Source organism: Zophobas morio, unplaced genomic scaffold, assembly GCF_036711695.1.
Source record: "Zophobas morio isolate AGI-343-1 ecotype UQ-CSIRO unplaced genomic scaffold, CSIRO_AGI_Zmor_V1 ptg000024l, whole genome shotgun sequence".
Taxonomy (NCBI): domain Eukaryota; kingdom Metazoa; phylum Arthropoda; class Insecta; order Coleoptera; family Tenebrionidae; genus Zophobas; species Zophobas morio.
This window is the reverse complement of record NW_026972129.1, coordinates 17,107,323-17,126,192: the sequence shown is the minus strand read 5'-3', so window position 1 is coordinate 17,126,192 and position 18,870 is coordinate 17,107,323. Positions and strand designations below refer to the sequence as shown.

Below are 18,870 nucleotides of genomic sequence, written 5' to 3'. Positions count from 1 at the left end.
CATACGATTTTTATTTACCTCCTGTTGCACGCGCAGGTGCATCGAGTGATAACACCTAGACATTTATTTTTACCTCTCGACTCGTCACCTTTCACAAAAATAGAAAAATACGTGTATATTCGTTCTGCGAAAAATCCCGCATACTATTTCCAACCTGTTTTCAGAAGCGTTTTGCGCATTAACCTTCATTGCGAATTAATCTCGCATTAATTAATCAGTCGTATCCAGCTATTAAACAATGAAGATTCAAATTTGCGAATTTGGTAAAATTTACGCCGAGTGGGTTGGAGGCGCTTTGAGAAATTACGACTACCGGTTCCGCACTATTTTGCATTTAAATTGACGATAATCAAATTTACCGAGAAAATAGTTCTGGTTGCGTCAAATTTTATAAATTACTCGGTATTCAAAACGAGTTAAATTGTAAATTACGTTGGTGGGATGTCCGCCACAAAGAAAAACCCGCTTTTTGCGCAAGTTTATTTATTTTTGTTTTCGTTTTAAATTTATGTATTCTGCATTTTTATGCAGATTAGTCGAGATTGAGGATAAAGAATCTGGTCTGCGTTTTAAATACTTGTTGGTAGTTAATGCAACGCTGAACGTAGTACGCAAGTTTTTTATTTCAGTTTTATAGTTTGTGTTCTTATCTTATTTGAATCTGGATGTACGGTTTTCAAAAAAATATTCTTATTGCTTATAAATAACACTGAATCTTTTTTGCAAAAATAAACCGTTTATTCTGCAGCAACGCAGTTGCCATTTTTGATTAAAAATGTATTAATATTAATATATTTAAAAAGTAAACAGTTTTACACACTAATATTATTTATTATTATGATTTAGTAACTTTTTGCTACCGTCTCAATACGTCAGCAAGTAGTTGTTTGTACACCACTGGAAAGCTTAATTATTTATACCTATATGTATTCCACACATAGAGAGTTTTTTTTGCACATACTAAACCGACATCGTAACGACTTCTGCATATATTATTGATAATGTTGTAATGACCACTTAATTATAATAAATTTAAAAACGTCAGTGCCTTCATTAGTAGACTAAACTATAGTTTTTTCAGAAACGTAGTCTAGTGAATTAATGGTAATGATCTGATACGTTTGTAACTTTAATATAATTAATCAGGTGATAAAATAAAACTTAATAGTAATTTGGTACAAAAAAAAAAAACTGTAAAATTAAGAGTAGGTACCATACAGTGCAAAATAGCTCAAGGTGTGAAGACGTCAACGTGAATATGAGGTTTTTGGGTTTTATAATCTCTCGTAAATGAAGTGAATTAGAGATGGCCATAAAACCAGCTATATTGGTGGTATGATGATAAAATAAATATAAGGGTGAAGTGAGAACATTCTATAGTAAAGTACCCAGTGACATAGGATATGTTGACGTCAAATTGAAGGCAATATTACCATTTAGCAATATTATTATTAAATTGAAAAACTATAAAATATTAAGATCGAAAATAAGCAGATATTTGTTTTGGAAAAAATAAAAAAAAAAAACGCATCTACGTACTTGTTGTACACAAGATTTTAAAAATATTTTTATATGTTAAAGATAACTTTTAGTATAAAAATATATATTATTAACAAATACACGTTTGATCTCCGGTGACAATTTAGCCACGTGGTAACGTAATTACGTCGTTAGGTAATCACTAAATCATATACCGCCCAAGGACATCACAATCCATGTGGAAAATGGAAAATGACCTCATGTAATTACCTGAAACGCAGTCAAAAGGGTTGTAAGCAAATAAAAAATGTAAAGAAATTAATATCATTTAGTTAAATATTTGCTCATGGTAGCAGAAAGAACTTAAAATTGACTTTACTGTGCAATTGCCATTTATATCCCTCTAATACACTACGAATAAATATGCCTTGCAAGATTATGTTTAGTTTGATTGGCGAATTAATTTACATAGTCCGCACTACATCGACCGAGTTCTTAATGTGGATTATACGTTATACTTAAGATAAGTGGCAAGGTTTATAAATTACTAATATACAAGGTGTCTCAGAAATAAGTACATTAATTTTAATCAGTTATAGAGCTCATTGAACTCAACAACTTTTTTTAGTAGAGTTTTGTCAAGAACTTTTTAATTATCAAGTTAAAAATTGTTAAAGTTATACCCCAATTAAGCTTACCCGCCCATGGATCCTCAGTCACCCATGAACACTAATAATTATTATAATTAATAATTTATGGTCAAAAACAGTTACTAGGATACGTATTTTCCTAATCTTGTCAATGTGACAAACATTTAGAGAGAAATTGAAAAGCCTGCTCCCTAATGGCGTACGGAATTTCATCGGCCCAAATGTGGGTGTTGAACACCTTCCCTCGTGTAACCGACCTCATCAGTTGATGGTATAAGAGATACAAAATTTGCTTGTTCGTTTATTTTTCTATTAACCCACTCACAAAAGTTTTGCCTACGTGGTAAGTCTGTTAATTTCAATAACTGAACTTCCTGGTCCTAAAAGGGGTACATTTGTTGTCTGAGTATCCTCCAAATAGTACTCTCCGATATATCACACTAGACAGTGATACGTGCTAGTGCCCGGTCGAGCTTCGACACTCTTCAAAACAGCCTCTTCAATATTAGCAATTCTATTACTACGTAACTTACCCCAATCCTGAGGTGCCGGTTTAAAAGATCCGTACTCTCGAAAATGCTGCAACGTTCTTAACACTGCGCACATTTGGCAGACGATTTGGGAGGTTTTCTGAAAAAATTCGTTGGACGCGAGTGCCGTTTCCCCGAGCTTCACCGTACGTTAAAACGATATCGGTGCATTCCAGATTTGAAAACAAAGCCATTTCAACACATTTCGTCTATAAATTAGAAATCTGTGCCAAACAAACTTTAAAGAGACAACGTTTAATAAAAACATTGACATAAAAATGATTGTCAGTGTCAAAACGGTTGCTACGGTACCTTCTTCATTGTTGTAGTGTTGCTATTATTTAAGTTATTATTTAAGGTGAACATAGACGGCTCGTGAATATATGGGTGGGAAAATTCGAAATTCGACTTGAGTTTTCGAAAAAATGCTAGATAAAAAAGTTGTTCCGTTTTACGAGTTCTGTTACTGGTTAAAATTAATGTACTTATTTCTGAGACACCCTGTATAAACTTAAAGGCTCTTCGCGACAAAACTCATGGATTTTATGCAGCACTAATAAGACTCAACAAATGTCAGGAATTAATCCTAGTATCAAAATTTCACAACTTTGTTACCACAAGAAATAAAAATTGCATGTTTTCTTGTCTTCTCATGGCTTATAGAATACGAATATGTAAGTTTTCTGTTTATTTTATTTATCTGCTGGATTTTTTTTAAGATAGCAATCTCCGAAACAAGAGAGTTTAATAAATGTACTTAAGTCTGTTACAAAATGGATTAAGTCATATCAAAGAAGTCTCACTTGAAGTACGTTGCATACTCATCCTTTATATCTAGTTTTTACAAGAACACGCCCGATAATACACATGTACAACTTAATTTTGGTCCGATTACGTTGATATTTTTCACTTGAAACTTATTATAAAGATAGGAAAATAATAATTCCTATTAAATCATTATCTATAGTTTAACATCCATTACTGTTTTTTAACGACATTCCAGAGAATTGTTTTTGAATGCAGTTTCCTATTACTTTGATCACAATATTTATTCCGGGTGTCTGGAAAATGACGGATTAACTCTCCGTTACGCTTTTAATTTTAGGGGACTTTGGTGTTCTATTTTTGGAAAATTCTGACCTGACCTGTTTTTGAGTTAATTTTGGAACCGTTTTTTCTTTCTGAAAATTTTAAAACAATCTTGAGGTTCTAGGTATTCCTGTTTGGAAAGAATTTGAAAGTACTTTGGAGCCTCTAGTATCATTTCTTATAATAATTTAATTAAATTTCTTATTAGAAGCTACGTCATTTACTAAAATCAGCCTTATATTAGCAGGTACTAACCCCACCCGCCTAGCCTCTATTTTCTTAGAGAGTATGACATTTGACAAAATTAGCCTTATCTTAACAGGTATTAGCCCCGCCCACCCACCCTCTCTTTGTTTCGCGGGTATGTCATTTGCCAAAATCAGTTTTATCTTAATTAACAGGTCCAAATTTGGAAACATTACGAGCTTACTTATATGTCCAAGGTAGGAATTTTGAACCTCTTCTCTAGTGTTTAGTTGGTTATGCTTTAATAGATTTTTCTTTTGTTGGTTTTGTTTTTGTTTATAATTTATAAATGTCTTACTAAATGTTTTTTGTTTGTTTATTTATTAATGAAAAATAACAGCTTGTTTTATTAATAATTAACGTATATTGACTACTGGTTATTACGGTTATTGTCCTAAAAAAAAATAAAGGGTGGATTTCAGTCACCATCGTTACTATGAAAATAAGCCGGGAGTATTCACGCATTAGGTGCGTGCAGTGTTGCCACTTTTACTTTTATAAAATTACTTTTTTTCGAAATGTAGATCATACGGAATTTTTTTTATTTAAAAAAAATCGATGGCTTTGTAACTTTGACAGTTTTTTACCGTGAACCAACTTAACTGCAAAATACGCATTTCTTTACAAGCAATTAAAACCAAGTTTTTGAGTATCGTGTTGTTCAAAGAATACTATGTACATTAAGAAAATAAGACAAAATATAGACCCCACCCACCCACCCCATCTCAATTGTGATGATTTTTTTTATTCCTAGAAACTTAAAACACGTTTAAAATAGTGAATTTTCTTCCCCTAGTAGATCTGCCAAGATTTTCAATTTTTCGATATTACAATTTTAGGATTTTTCAATTTTTCGACTCTTCAAATTTTCGATTTATCATTTTTTTCATATTTTTATTTTTAAATTTTCTGATGTTTCAATTTTACGATTTCTCAATTTTTTATTCTTCAATTTTTCGATTTCTCAGGTTCCCGAATAATCGATTTTGATTTCTCGGTTACTCGACTTTTTTTTAATTTTCGACTTCGATTTCTCGATTTTTCAATTTTGTCTATATTTCAGTTTTTCGATTCTTCAATTCTTTTGACATTGACCTTTCGATTTTTTTACTTTTTCGATCTTCAGTTTTTCGATTTATTGATGCTTCTATTTCTCAATGTTTCGAATTGTTTAAATTTTAGATTTTTCAGTTTGTTGATGTTTCAATTTAACGATCTTTCAATTTTTCTACTTCTCAGTTTTAGATTTTTCGACTTCGATTTATCGACTTTTAGATTTCCCGAATTTTCAAGTTTTAGATTTCTCAATTTTTCCATGTTTCAATTTTGTTTTTTTTTTTATTTTTCCATTCTTCAATTCTTTTCCCATTTTTTTTATGGAACAGTTGTTTCAATATTTCGATTTTTAAATTTTAAATTTTCGAGTTTTTCAATTTATGGATTTCTTTCATGTTTCGAATCCTTGGTTTTTCAGTTTTTCGGTAATCGACTTCATTTCTCGATTTCTCGACACATCAAGTTTTTTAAATTTTCGACTTTTCGATGTTTCAGTTTTTCGATTCTTCAGTGTTTCTTCCATTTTTCAATTTTTCGGTATTTCAGCTTTGGGATTTTTCAAAATGCCGATTCTTCAATTTTTCGATTTTTTTGGCGTTTCGATTTTTCGATTTCTCGATTTTTTGCTTTTTCGATTTTCAATTTTTCGATTTAGTGATGTTTCTGTTTCCCGATTCTTCGAATTTTTTAAATTTCAGTTTGTTGATGTTTCACTTTAGCGATCTTTCAATTTTCCGACTTCTCGGTTTTAGATTTTTCAACTTCGATTTATCGACTTTTGGATTTCCCGAATTTTCAGTTTTGGGATTTTTCGATTCTTCAATTTTTCAATTTTTGAATTTCTCGGTTTTTTTACTTTTTCGATTTTTAAATTTTAGATTTTTCAGTTTTTCAATTTATGGATTTTTTCATGTTTCGAATCCTTAGTTTTTCAATTTTTCGCTATTTTAATTTTTCAATTTTTTTTTATTCACCGTGAAGCTTAATTGCAAAATACTTATTTCGTTACAGGAAATTAAAAACATGTTTTTGAGTATCGTGTGGTTCAAAGAATACTATGTACATTAAGAATAAAAGACACAATATAAAGCCCGCCCACCCACCCCATCTCAACTGTGATGATTTTTTCAATTCTTAGAAACTCAAAACACGTTTAAAATGGTAAATTTTCCTAGCCTACATCTCCCAACGATTTTCAAATTTTGGATATCACAATTTTAGGATTTTTCATTTTTCGACTCTTCAAATTGTCGGTTTCTCAATTTTTTTCATTTTTCGATTTTTCGCTGTTTCAATTCTACGATTTCTCAATTTTTGATTCTTCAATTTTTCGATTTCCCAGTTTCCCGAATAATCGACTTCATTTCTCGATTTCTCGACACATCAAGTTTTTAAATTTTCGACTTTTCGATGTCTCGATGTTTCAGTTTTTCGATTCTTCAATGTTCCTTCCAATGAAATAGAACATTTAAAATTTGGTCCTTAAAACGCAATTGAAGTAAAAGCATTTTGTATAAAAAATTTAAACACTTTTCCACAACATGTCCAACTTGTCATTAAATTAAGCATTTACGCACTGGTAATAAAAGAGAACTCAAGTAAAAACCGAACAATTAGACGAAAAAGAAATGTAGATCATATATTTTGTAGAAAAAGCACAAAACAGGCAAAATATGAAAGCAGAATTTTGTTCTAAAGTAAAAAAAAATCCTACGAGGTCACTTATGTAATTCGTTCACCAGATGCAACCACTACTGTTTGACGTTATGCAACGTAATATGCACTATATTTATATGCCAAGCATGTAAGTGCAATGCACGAGTAAATATATATCTGTTTCCAGCGTAACAATTGTCTATTATGAGCTTTATTCATAATAATTTTATCTTATAACATTATAAAAGAAAATTACATTTTTGTATAGGCAACCAACAATACAGTACAAAGTGATAATACAAGATGAACGCATTTATATTTCCCGCGCATTCTAACAACATATTTTCAACCTATTTTTCGGGTTCTGCTTTTAATTTCCATTCGTCACAAATTACGTCGGTCTTTACATAGGGATCCTAATAAAACCAGAATCTTGGAATATTTTATTTTTAAAATAGACGCCAATTTTGAGATAATAAATATCCTTATCTAATTCACGTGATAAACAGAGCAAGACTATGACAAGTGACATTTCACACGCAGCTGACAACTGATCTGACTGCAATGACCTTTCCCTAACCAAAATTTTAAAGGACGTCCATACGATTTATCGCATATTCGAGAGATCACTACCCCTGTTGTAAGTCACCAAGATGTTACCAAGCTACGCAAGATCTCTTGGCAAAAAAGCCTTAACCCAAAAAGTAAGTCCACTTCAAAAATATTTTTTTAGAAAATTTTGGAATGGAAGTTGGGCAAGGTTAAACTAAGGTCTGCAATTACACCGTAATCGATCGCATTCCACTTTTTTCGACAATGAAGAAATTAGTTTATAACATAAATGTATAAAATTTATTTCTTACTTAAGCTAGTAATGACGTAATTCTCTTTGCAGAAAGCTCTGGGACTAATTTCTAATGCTAAAAACAACTATGCGACTGAAGCAGCGTTTGAAACGAAAGTAAGCAAACAAATTTATATAATGTTTGGATTTTTATTTATGTAATATTGTACTTGTAGCCCTTCCGTTTACATAACTTAGAACAAGGTCCAGGAACAAATGTAACCCTAACTAGAGATGATGCCCTCAAATTTTACAACCAGATGCACACTATTCGCCGGATGGAGACAAGTGCTGGCAACTTGTACAAAGAAAAGATTATTCGAGGCTTTTGCCATTTATACTCGGGTCAAGAAGCTGTAGCTGTGGGTATTAAAGCCGCGCTGCGCCCCCATGATGCAGTCATTACAGCCTACAGAGCCCATGGGTGGAGCCACATCATGGGTGTTCCTCCTCTGGGAGTTCTTGCTGAACTCACAGGTAGACAGTCTGGATGTGCTAGGGGGAAAGGGGGCTCCATGCACATGTACACTAACAATTTTTATGGCGGAAATGGGATTGTGGGGGCTCAGGTTCCACTAGGTGTTGGTTTAGCCCTTGCTGCCAAATATAAGGGTACAGATGGGGTTGCTGTAGCTTTATATGGAGATGGGGCTGCCAACCAAGGGCAGGTGTTTGAAGTGTACAACATGGCCAAATTGTGGGACCTTCCTTGCATATTTGTATGTGAAAACAATGGTTACGGTATGGGTACAAGTGCAGAAAGAGCTGCCGCAAATACTGCCTATTATACAAGAGGAGATGTAATACCTGGTATATGGGTTGATGGTATGGATGTCCTTGCTGTTAGGGAAGCCGCTAGGTTCGCAGTTGAACATTGTGCCACTGGTAAAGGTCCTGTTGTTATGGAAGCAGCCACTTATAGGTAAGTTATTTAAATATGTCGTGTTGTATGTTAGACTCACCACAACTTCAACCCATAACCCATAACTTCACTGACAAAAAACTATTTTTAAAGTTTTGTATTTTTTAACTGTCAAACTAAACAAGGAACGAACACGTGGGTGTTGCCAACATATTTTTTTAACATTAAATTTCAATGGTTGGTAAAAAGTGCTTTCATCAAAATAACTAGATTCATTGGTGTACAGTACAACAAAAATTATCGGAAAGCTAGTACAGTCTGGTACAGTCAAGAAAATTGTAAAAATTTTGACAGTGACACAATAATTTTAGAGAAAAAATTTTATAAAAATAGGGGTGCGTTTCTAAATGACAAATAATCAAGTAATATTTGAGTTATGACGTCATAAAATTTTTGGAAGGGGTGAACAAAGTTCTTATAAAACACACTTCTTTTAAATTGGAAAAAATTGAAAGGACGAGCTTGGAAGAAGCATTTTATTAACGGACTTTCATTGTTATTTTTTTTAGATACTCAGGTCACTCAATGTCGGATCCAGGCACAAGCTACAGGACACGTGATGAGATCCAAGAAGTGCGTCAAACTAGAGATCCTATTACTTCTTTCAAGGAGAAAATTATCACTGCAAATCTTGTAACAGCTGAGGAATTAAAGGTGAAATTGTTATTCAACGTTTGCATGTTTTTATATGTATTTTTTTTTTTTCAGACTATTGATACAGAAATTCGAAGCGTTGTTGATGAAGCAACGAAAAAAGCAAAAGCAGACAAAGAAATTGCTATGGAAGAATTAACTGCTGACATTTCGTCGTTGCCTTTGGAACAGTATATTAGAAATATTAGCCCTTTTGATCCACTGCCACATAAAAGAATTGGGGAGGCTGTCAATTTTAAGTAAGATATTTTGATTTTATAAGTATATAACTCAATTTTATTTATTGTAAAAGTATTAGGAAAATTTTTAAATTGTAAATATTTAATTAATTTTACAAGTTGATTTATCAGGATGTCATTTAGGTACAATGTATTGTAAGCATTAAACAATCTACACAACCGAAGATTTTTTTTTCTGTAGGGTAAAATTAAACCAGTTATAAAAAACGTTTTATTGCAAAATAATTTAAAACAATTATTTTTTCTTTAACCTACTCAAAGAAACATACACGCATTTCCTAACTACATCTGGTGTATCTTCTGCAAAAGGGAAACGTTTAAATTGTGAAAATATAACAAAAACGTCTTACCTTTAACTAGACTTGAAAGCCACTCTCGAATTTGCGGTAAGTAATTAACTTCAGATTTGGAACTAAATCTATTGTAAAGGTTGCCTATTAGAATAATTAAAGTCGCCTTAAAATTATCTTGAATTTCCATACTGACTAACGGTTTCAGATGTTCGTCCACTTTTTCGTAGACCCATTTTTCGGGTCTGCTTTTACAATACAACAACAACGCAAAATCTGACGATCGAGACGGATTTTCTGCAACCCAAACCATTATAAAATGCAACTAACCAAGTCAAACAACCATACTTAAATATCCGTTGAAAAGTTCTTTGAAAAAATCGTCATATTCCCACCTATCTTTTGGATACCCATAAAACTTGATGAGCATATCCCGCAAAGGCATGTGGTTATAACCCGGTTTTTTGCAGTCAGTTGTGTACACAATTTGAACTAAAACTCGTGCCAAGGGAAAATCTGAAACCAATTTCCTAAAAAATCAGTAGAACATAGTGTGTGACATTACCTTTTGCATCCGCCGCATAAGGTATTACTTCCGGCCAAGACGTTAAAACTATAAATAAAAATGGTATCGCTAAATCACCGCAAAAATAGAATACATCACAGCACAATTTACGCATCCGCGTTATATTTTTATGCAATTTACATATTGCTAGGTAAAGTCTCGTGACGGGTCCGAACTCCTCCAGTTTATTACACGTTAGAAGTCTCTGTTCAGATAACGTTAAATAACTGTCAAACACACCGATCACACTCGTTTTTTCTAGTTTTGACATGAAGCCCAACATGGTCCTCTGGACCTCAGTCATGAGAGGCGCGGGACTGTGTTTGGTGTCTGGGTTGTCATGGTAGTCCAAAGCGATCCTTTCAAGCACTGCCCTATAAATTAATTAAAAATTCGAAAATATATTCAACAGATAACACTTGTTAAAAATATAAATTTTCTACTCACTGAGCTATGTACTCCGGGTCTTGGGAAGAAAACTCCCGCACAACTTCGTTCAAAACCTCCTCCTCTTTTGTGTATAAGATGAGTTTGCTGAACAACATTTCAATCTTGCTAGATGGAATTTTTTCTTCAAATTCAGGTACTTTTTTTTCTAGAGGAATTAACACTGGCTTGTTGGCTGGGGGCGGTTGACTTTCGGGCGTCGGTGACTTGGGGCTTTCCAAATCAATATTTTCTTCCCTATTTACTTCTTGAATTTTCGGGTTATCGTTACTTTTATCACATTCTGGACTAACCATCGATAATCGCCGAGAACTCCGAGTACTACAAACCGGTCGTTTAAACGTCGTTTTGGGAAGTTTTTCTGGTGACGTTTCCATAGGAGCAATACTATCTTCGGTTTTTTCCTCCTCTAGATTTACCCCACTGTCATTAGTATCACACTGTTCGTTTATTACCGGTGGTTGTAGGGACCGCTTTTTGTTACAAAGCGGCCTTTTGAATGATTTTGGTCTTGTTGTGGGTTTCTTAAATACGAAATCTTGAACTGGCACGCTGTCAGAGCTATTTGCTCGATTTTTAATGGCATTTTCTAATTTTTCCTCTTTTTCCTCTACATCTAAACATGAAGCTGTGCATTTTGTTATTGCTAACTTATTCACGGTTCCAGTTCTCCTTTTCTTTAACATAGACATTAAAGAATTACGTTTTCTCTTACTTCTGCGCAGTTCTGGCTGATTAGGTGGTTTTCTTTTTGTATTCAAGGATGACATTTCTGTGTTCTCATCTTCCTCGTTATGGGAAAGTGGGTCTTCTGTTTCATTATTGCTACAGTTATGTACGATTTTGTTATTCTGTAATGATGTTTTTTCCTTTTTATTATTTCTATCGTTCCTTTTTTCTGTATTTTTAACATAAATATCCTCATCATCTGCTTCTATTATCTGCACAACTTGTTCATTATTTCTCGGAACATCGTCACTATTCTTTTCAATACTGCAAGACTTCTTGGTAGTGTCTCGCTTTGTAGCAGAAATATGGGACTCTAAAGGCCTTGTTACAGTTAAATTATTATTCTGAGACACCAAGGATTCATTTTTAACACCCACAAAACCCAGCAGCGGTGCGTCCTCATCGTCCTTGCACCCTTTCAGTACCATATATGTACTTTTACAATTTACTAACAAACAAGTTAATTCTTTGGTAATGGTGACTGGTTTCTTTTTCTCAAAATTTTTAAATTTAATATTTTTATCACACTCGAAATTTATTAAACGAGACGACGAACGATTGGGAGACTCAAAAGAATTGCTGCTAATAACGAAATTTATGTTCGCTTTTTTCAAGGCAAGTAAGGCGCCGTAAAGATCCACCTGTTTGGCTTTTTTCCTTGCGAGTTGTCTTCTTTTCGTTAAATAGTTGCGTTTTCTGGTAATATTTCTTTGGAACAATTCCCTCCTAGCAGGCGAGGATTCCTGGTTGTTGTGTCGTAAGTCGGCGTGCGGGGACGGACTTCTGTTAATGTGGTCTTCATGTGAAGATAAACCTTGATCGTTGTGACGGGCTAATTTATATAAAAACAATTTATTAATAATGAATTCATGGAAATTCACATGTCCGATTATTTGATTTTGAAATTTGGTTGGCAATCCTGCTCTGTGAATGTCATATCAAGGTGTCAACTAATCTTACATTCAAAAATAACATTTCTGTTTTAGTGATTTCTTCAAAAACAAGACTGCCAACTGAATCTAACCTTTGGTTAAAAAAGTAAGCAATCAACAAAAATAAATCCAGAAAATACTTACGTTGTTCAATCAATGGGGATAATTTATCTGGAACAACCATATTCTTCATTATTGCACTAACTTCTTCATTTGTAGGTGTACTATTACTTTCACGCCTACAGTCATTTATTGGTTCTAAGCTTTCTTCATTCAATGTTGGGCTTCCATCATCTAGAACTGGGCTGTCATGCTGTTCCTCTTGTGTACAAGGGTTTCCACTGGTTTTTTCACTCTTGTTTTGCAAACATGAAATTTCAAGTTGGAAAAAATTATTCTCAATTTTTAACTTCTGATTTTCATCATGCAGTCTAGAGCGTTCTAGTTGCAACTGTTTAAATTCAGCTGAAAGTTTGTTTAACTCTTTGTTTTTAGTCTTAGTGATTGCTGACTGTTTATCATTCTGAAGGCATTTGCTCTGTAATGTTGAAATTTCCTCTTGACATAAGGAGTTTTCAATTTTCAGTCTTTCGTTGTCAGATTGCAATGTTTCTTTTTGATTTTCGATTTTTTTGATTTTGTTTGATAATCTCTCCAGTTCCTTATCCTTTTCTTCAATGTTTTTCCGTAATTCCGCTAATTCTTCCTTCATTTTAAGGGGGTTATTTTCATCCTGAAATAAAATGACAAATGATTTTGTGTTTTAAAAATATCTCATTATTTATTCACCTGAGTAACAGATTCAAAGTCTGTTAATTTTCTCTTTAATTCATATACTTCCAATTGAAAGTCAGTCTTCTCTGTAATAAGTTTTTGCCTTTCTATTTTCAGTTCATCGATTTCTTTACACATGGCAACAACATCATGTAAAACAATTCCCTCTTTTTTTTGTGGGGATCTTTTCTTTCTAAAAGGTACTCGTCTTCTTTTCGTGGGAGACTTTAGATTTTTAAATGGTACGGTCTCAAGTTCATCATTAAATTCCTCTAGCATGGTTAGCTTCTCTTTGCATTGTTTCAGTTCTTGATTTGCCAACTGATAATTTACCTGTAGATTATTGATAGTGTTATTGGATTCATTTTCTAGTTGCTTAAATCGATCCTTCAAGATTATGTGTTCGGTGCTGAGTAAGTTGTAATCTTTCTCCACTGCTGTTAAATCACATGTTAATGTTTCGTTTCGAAGTTTCAACTTGTTAACTTCATTTCTGTTTAGTTCTAGTTTCTTTTTTAACTGCTGGATCAATTTTTGTGACTTGTCCAAAGATTTATTTTTTTCAAGAAGAACACAAAGTAATTCGCTGAAAAAAAAAATATATAGTATGCACTAAGTTACTCTTCATAACATTTACTTAGTTTTGATAATTTTTTCTTTAAATATAGAAAAGCTGAGTGTCTTCTCCATTTCAAAAAGTGTTGCTTGAACACAACCTAACCTCTACCCAAAAACGTTGCTAAAACGTTTGTTACAAAATCGAAAATCCACAACTGTTATACATGTCTTAGAAGAAGGCATAAACTACAACAATGCGTTTGAATATTCATGGATAAATCTGAAAAATAAACATTTTATTTAATTGTTATTCTACTAACCGCTATGACATAACCTCAATTACATATCTACTATTTTATATAATCTTACCTGCTTTTATCATGACCAAACAATAGTCGTATGTTTTTTATAGTTTAACACGCAACGCTTTAGATACAGATTTTTGTACAGAAGAAACTCTTCTTCTTAAAAATAATAAGACATAAGAACTTAAAATGTTAGGTTAAGTACACCATACACGCCAGACACTGGAAAGTTGTCGATGTTGTATATTCTTTGAGTAGGCAACCATTTATACACAAAAGTAAACCACTACATACTTACTACACCACTTTATTAAATTAAGTGATAATGATAAGAAAACACGCATATCACGAAATTCCATTTATTAATTAGGACAACTCAATTTGCAGCAACTAGAAAACTAAAATTATACACTCTTAAGTTAATTAAAGTTCCATTTTATTCAATTCTCCTTTTCTTCACAAGAGACCCCAACTGAAAAATCATTTTTCACATTTTGTAAAAACGTAACAATTCCTTACCAAATCTGAAATTGCTGGCAAATTATTGGTTTGATCCCCTGCGCCAGTATTGGTACTATCAGAAGGAGCTGACGTTTTACTGCCTTTAATATTTCTGTGTTGTGGAAACGTTGGCATTAACTTTGGATCACACGCTAAAAACCACAATAAATTCCAAAATCGCTCAAATCTGATGAACTTACGAAGTGGGGGTTCTTTAAAGTAACTACTCTGTAAACATTCTTCTGCCGTGGCACGTTTACGAGGATCATACATAAAAAGAAAGTTTAATAATCTCAAACCAGCAGCTGACAGCCATGGGAATCTTTGCTTAAGATTATTGTATGGTTGTTGCTTCAGAGAGTAATTTTCTAGAGCTGGTAGTTCACTAAATCCTGGCCAAATGGCATCAGATGGAGTACCTTGAATCAAGAAAATTTTATAATAACTAAATTACTGATTGCAAATTATGTAAAAATACCTAGCAAGTCCACAATTAATTCCAGCTGCTGAATTTCAGACCTTCCGGGTAACAAAGGTTTGTGTCCTAACAGTTCCCCAAGGATACACCCAGCAGCCCACATGTCCACACTAGTAGTTTGAGTAGGCGCTTGTAGAAGCAATTCTGGAGCTCTATACCATAAAGTCACCACATGTGGTGTCATCGGCCTCAAAGGAACCCCAAACCATCTAGCCAAACCAAAATCGGCGATCTTAACACAACCTTTATCAGTCATTAACAAATTAGAGACTTTTAAATCTCTATGAACAACAAAGTTATGGTGTAAATAACGCAAACCCCTCAACACCTGTAGCATGATACATTTAACTTGTGATTCAGTAAAAGGCGCTTGCATGTTATCCAGTAGCGACGCCAAATCTTGTTCACAGTATTCCATTGCAAGGAATATGCTTTCCAAGCTCCGACCAACAACTACTTCTTTCAGGTGCACAATATTTTCATGTCGGCATTTGAGTAGAACCTGAATTTCTCGTAGACTACTAACAGGGATTCCATCGCGTTCTAAATCCATTCGTACTTTTTTGAGTGCTACTATTTTGTCAGAAATTGTATCCTTGGCTCGATCTAATAACACAGTCAGAGAACAAGAATTTCACAAATAACTGCAACATACAAACTATTCCGTAAGTTCCCTCGCCAATTCTGTTCAATTTTTCAAATTCTGACACGAATCTGCATCTCCCAAGCTACAAAATAATGAAAAATAGAAATTGTGGAGAGTAATGCAGTAAATACAAACAATATCTGAATCTGGAATATCCATTGACTTTCCAGTGAGGAATGACGTCAGTATACCCTTCTTTGAGATTGGGGCTGAAGGTTCTGCCCCATTTTCGGTTTCTTTGTTGGTTTTGTTCGGGGCTGCGAAAATGTTAGGTTAGAATGAAATGTTAAATACAAATTTATTCCATGCAGCGAAAGGAAAACCATACTTACACTTCCTCAAGCTTTCGGCGTTCATTTTAAATATTAACTAATGCCCTTCCAGCCTGTTTAATAATATACAATGATAACGCTTTTCCGATAATGTGCTATTTTCTTGTAAAATGGTTATAAACAAACTTCATGCATACCACAATACCAGCTACGAAATGATATAATCAAAATCCCTAAAAAGTCACCATTAAGAAAATCTTTGAATTTTTGTTTCTTTATAAAAATATAGTTTTATGCTTTTGGGGTAAATAAAAATCTTCATGTAATAACGCGTTTTCACCTTAAAATTGTTTAAGACTCCATATAAACCACCCAAATGTCGTCTACTAAAAATCAGGAACTAAAAATTGTCTCTATTAATTTTTGGGGATTTTTCTTTCTATATGATGACAACAGTTAGCAATACATTAATTGACACATGTCATAAGTTAGTTGACGTTTGTCATTGGAGTTCTGTAAAAGTGTTTTAGCATATTATTTATTAAAAAAAAGATCCGTAAGTAACAGTAGTTAGTCACCACATAAGCATAATTTGGAAAAGTAGTTTTCATTTTTAAAATTTAAGGTTGATGAAATAAATATACCATGGATACCAAAAGCGAATTACTCGATCTTAGCGGCAAATTAATAATTAAAGTGCAGTTAGGGGATGATATTAGACGTATACCTATACATAATGAGGCAATTACGTACGATGAATTAGTTTTAATGATGCAGCGAGTGTTTAGGGGCAAACTGCTAGCCAATGATGATATAACTATAAAGTACAAAGATGAGGGTATGTTTGCAGTTGGAGTAGTGTTTTATTAGTCACAATAAAATAGGACGCACTGTCGTAGAGAAAGATAGATAATTTAATTAATAAAGCAGATAGTGTTAATGTACCGAGTTAATAAATTGTGTTCCAGATGGTGACCTCATCACAATATTTGACAGTTCAGATCTTTCCTTTGCTATCCAGTGTAGTCGCATTTTAAAACTACAAATTTTACCAAGCAGTGATAAGAAAAGCGAGACTGTTAGTATTTTATCCGCATCTGATGTTATTAATCTTAAACAACAACTAAAATCAATCAGAAATCAAGTAAACAAATTGTTAGATTCTCTGGAAATAGGTGAAAATGTAACAGTGCCGGCAACTTCAACCACACAAGGTAGTTCATTCCATGAACATATTTTCACATTATTACTTTCTAAGTGTTAGTTGTTGAAGATAAATCTGGCAGCGATATTCCAAATTCTTTGAACAAAGTAAACTCGAGTGAATTTGACCCACTTAAAGACAAATCACAAGCTAATGGAACGGAAGAATCAAAAGAAACTCCAAAACCGACACCTACGCCACCCGTGAGCGGCGGTAATGAGGCACAGAGTCATCAACCCCATCCGGTACCTGGGCCGGGCTTGCCCATGCCTCAAGGACAGCCCATTGCTGCTTCGACGGCAGCGAGCCATCATAACATGAATGACTACTACAACAGGACGTCAACCCCAAGCTATCCGCAGATGGGATACAGAAGTGTGCCATATCCCCAACAACAGTACTCATATTCTGGGTAAACGTGATTTAAGTGATTTCCGCTAACTTCCTTGATTTTTTAGGTATGGGCAGCAGGTAGATCCAACACAAGTCCCGAGTTCAAATGCATATACTAATCCACAACAAAGTAACGTAACTTATCCTGGTCAGCAGTATAGTCATCCACCCCCAGGGGTATATGGACAAGGTCAAGCAAATCCGTATTCTAAAGCTTATACACAACCCAGTCCTCAACATGGGTACAATTTACCACCTCATCAATAAATAGGCGCTGATTTTTTATGATTATTTTGCTATTGTATGAATTATCTTATTGTTTATCTTATAACTTGTACTACTGATAGTTGACAGCAATAAAAATGTATTTTCACTTATTTTAATAAATAACAAAATCACTGTTATTTTTTTATTCTATGCTAAATGTTATAACAGTTTATCGTAATAAAGTGGAATCGGGTTGTACAAACACAGTCTGCATGATATAGAAGTCACAATGTATGGCTTTAAATCCTTTAATACGTGTGTAATAAACATAATATGACAATGCATCTTTAAAATAATCCGGAAGATAAATCGGTTGAGATATTCTGATTATAAAAACAAAAAACACTCTGGAAGCACTTTTCTTAATTGACGAAAACGATGCCATCAACTTTCTGGAAGAGAACATTTTTAAGTTTTATGACTCTTATTAGATCCCATACATCAACAAAGATTTTTCCGCAAAACAACCACAAGAATAATGCTACTATACACTGTTGGTTAAAGTTTTTACGGAGACTGGGAGGACCTTGCGTAAATATTGTAATAACCCAACCATGCCGCCCACCCGCCTTAAATTGACAAGTGAAAAAAAAAATTGAAGCCCGCGAAAAATTCAAAATTTGACATTGGCTGTGATCGTCTCATAAAAAATTGGTCCCTACGTTGTATTTTTGAAAAATGGCGGGATGCGTTCAGATGCAAGTGGTGAACTCCAAGTTTGGAAAAGTACCGCAAAATAAAACACAAAATTTATAGAGGACACAAAATTATTTATTCTTCCACTGATAAAAAAAAAGAGAAAAAAAACTGCGACTAAGTTGTGTCGGGTGAGGACACCCCTTAATCTGTGCCTTAATCGCCTTAATGTTCAGCTCCAAAAAAAAACTTTGAATGACTTTTAAATAAAATCAAATTAAGCGTTTTGAATCAATGCAAATATTTGAAAATCACAAATTTGATAAAACAAAGCAAAATCTGAATTAATGCAAATATACAAGTTATTACAGGCGTGTGGCGGCAAATTTAAAATTATGGCAGTCAAGCGGGATTTGGGGCTCCTGGTCGTGGCTGTTCTCCTACCCCCGACGGTGATTCTATCTATCGCAAGCACTGTCGCCCAGCACCCCAAGAGTGCCTTGACGAG

At 33.7% G+C, this 18,870-nt stretch overlaps 4 protein-coding genes across 7 annotated transcripts; 2 read left to right on the top strand and 2 right to left on the bottom strand.

The window, feature by feature from the left end:
• Window positions 1-7,233: 7,233 nt before the first annotated feature.
• On the top strand, window positions 7,234-9,524 carry LOC135134888 (probable pyruvate dehydrogenase E1 component subunit alpha, mitochondrial). Of its 2 annotated transcripts, XM_064063766.1 has the most exons (6): window positions 7,239-7,346; window positions 7,440-7,549; window positions 7,602-7,667; window positions 7,727-8,472; window positions 8,982-9,126; window positions 9,181-9,524. In XM_064063766.1, exons 2-6 carry the CDS (start codon window positions 7,523-7,525, stop codon window positions 9,367-9,369), a joined length of 1,173 nt encoding a protein of 390 aa, XP_063919836.1. In that variant the 5' UTR covers window positions 7,239-7,346; window positions 7,440-7,522; the 3' UTR covers window positions 9,370-9,524. The 2 variants fall into 2 exon arrangements, with proteins under 2 accessions (XP_063919835.1, XP_063919836.1); XM_064063765.1 differs by lacking the exon at window positions 7,440-7,549 and having other exon boundaries at window positions 7,234-7,410.
• Window positions 9,525-9,562: 38 nt separating this feature from the next.
• On the bottom strand, window positions 9,563-14,163 carry LOC135134887 (putative autophagy-related protein 11). The gene is made up of 9 exons (XM_064063764.1): window positions 14,030-14,163; window positions 13,740-13,940; window positions 13,118-13,688; window positions 12,473-13,061; window positions 10,668-12,228; window positions 10,221-10,594; window positions 10,004-10,171; window positions 9,716-9,952; window positions 9,563-9,665 (listed from the first exon to the last, which is right to left on the bottom strand). Exons 2-9 carry the CDS (start codon window positions 13,790-13,792, stop codon window positions 9,601-9,603), a joined length of 3,618 nt encoding a protein of 1,205 aa, XP_063919834.1. The 5' UTR covers window positions 13,793-13,940; window positions 14,030-14,163; the 3' UTR covers window positions 9,563-9,600.
• A 147-nt stretch (window positions 14,164-14,310) lies between these two features.
• On the bottom strand, window positions 14,311-16,093 carry LOC135135062 (cyclin-dependent kinase 10). The gene is made up of 7 exons (XM_064064006.1): window positions 15,923-16,093; window positions 15,726-15,847; window positions 15,600-15,672; window positions 14,945-15,550; window positions 14,667-14,885; window positions 14,485-14,618; window positions 14,311-14,437 (listed from the first exon to the last, which is right to left on the bottom strand). Exons 1-7 carry the CDS (start codon window positions 15,945-15,947, stop codon window positions 14,402-14,404), a joined length of 1,215 nt encoding a protein of 404 aa, XP_063920076.1. The 5' UTR covers window positions 15,948-16,093; the 3' UTR covers window positions 14,311-14,401.
• Window positions 16,094-16,312: 219 nt separating this feature from the next.
• Window positions 16,313-17,858, top strand: LOC135135063 (protein TFG-like). Of its 3 annotated transcripts, none has more exons than XM_064064010.1 (5): window positions 16,313-16,418; window positions 16,488-16,700; window positions 16,831-17,076; window positions 17,136-17,478; window positions 17,525-17,858. In XM_064064010.1, the coding sequence occupies exons 2-5, from the start codon at window positions 16,508-16,510 to the stop codon at window positions 17,724-17,726; spliced, it is 984 nt and encodes a 327-aa protein (XP_063920080.1). In that variant the 5' UTR covers window positions 16,313-16,418; window positions 16,488-16,507; the 3' UTR covers window positions 17,727-17,858. The 3 variants fall into 3 exon arrangements, with proteins under 3 accessions (XP_063920080.1, XP_063920077.1, XP_063920079.1); XM_064064007.1 differs by having other exon boundaries at window positions 17,127-17,478; XM_064064009.1 differs by having other exon boundaries at window positions 16,356-16,431; window positions 17,127-17,478.
• Window positions 17,859-18,870: the final 1,012 nt, after the last annotated feature.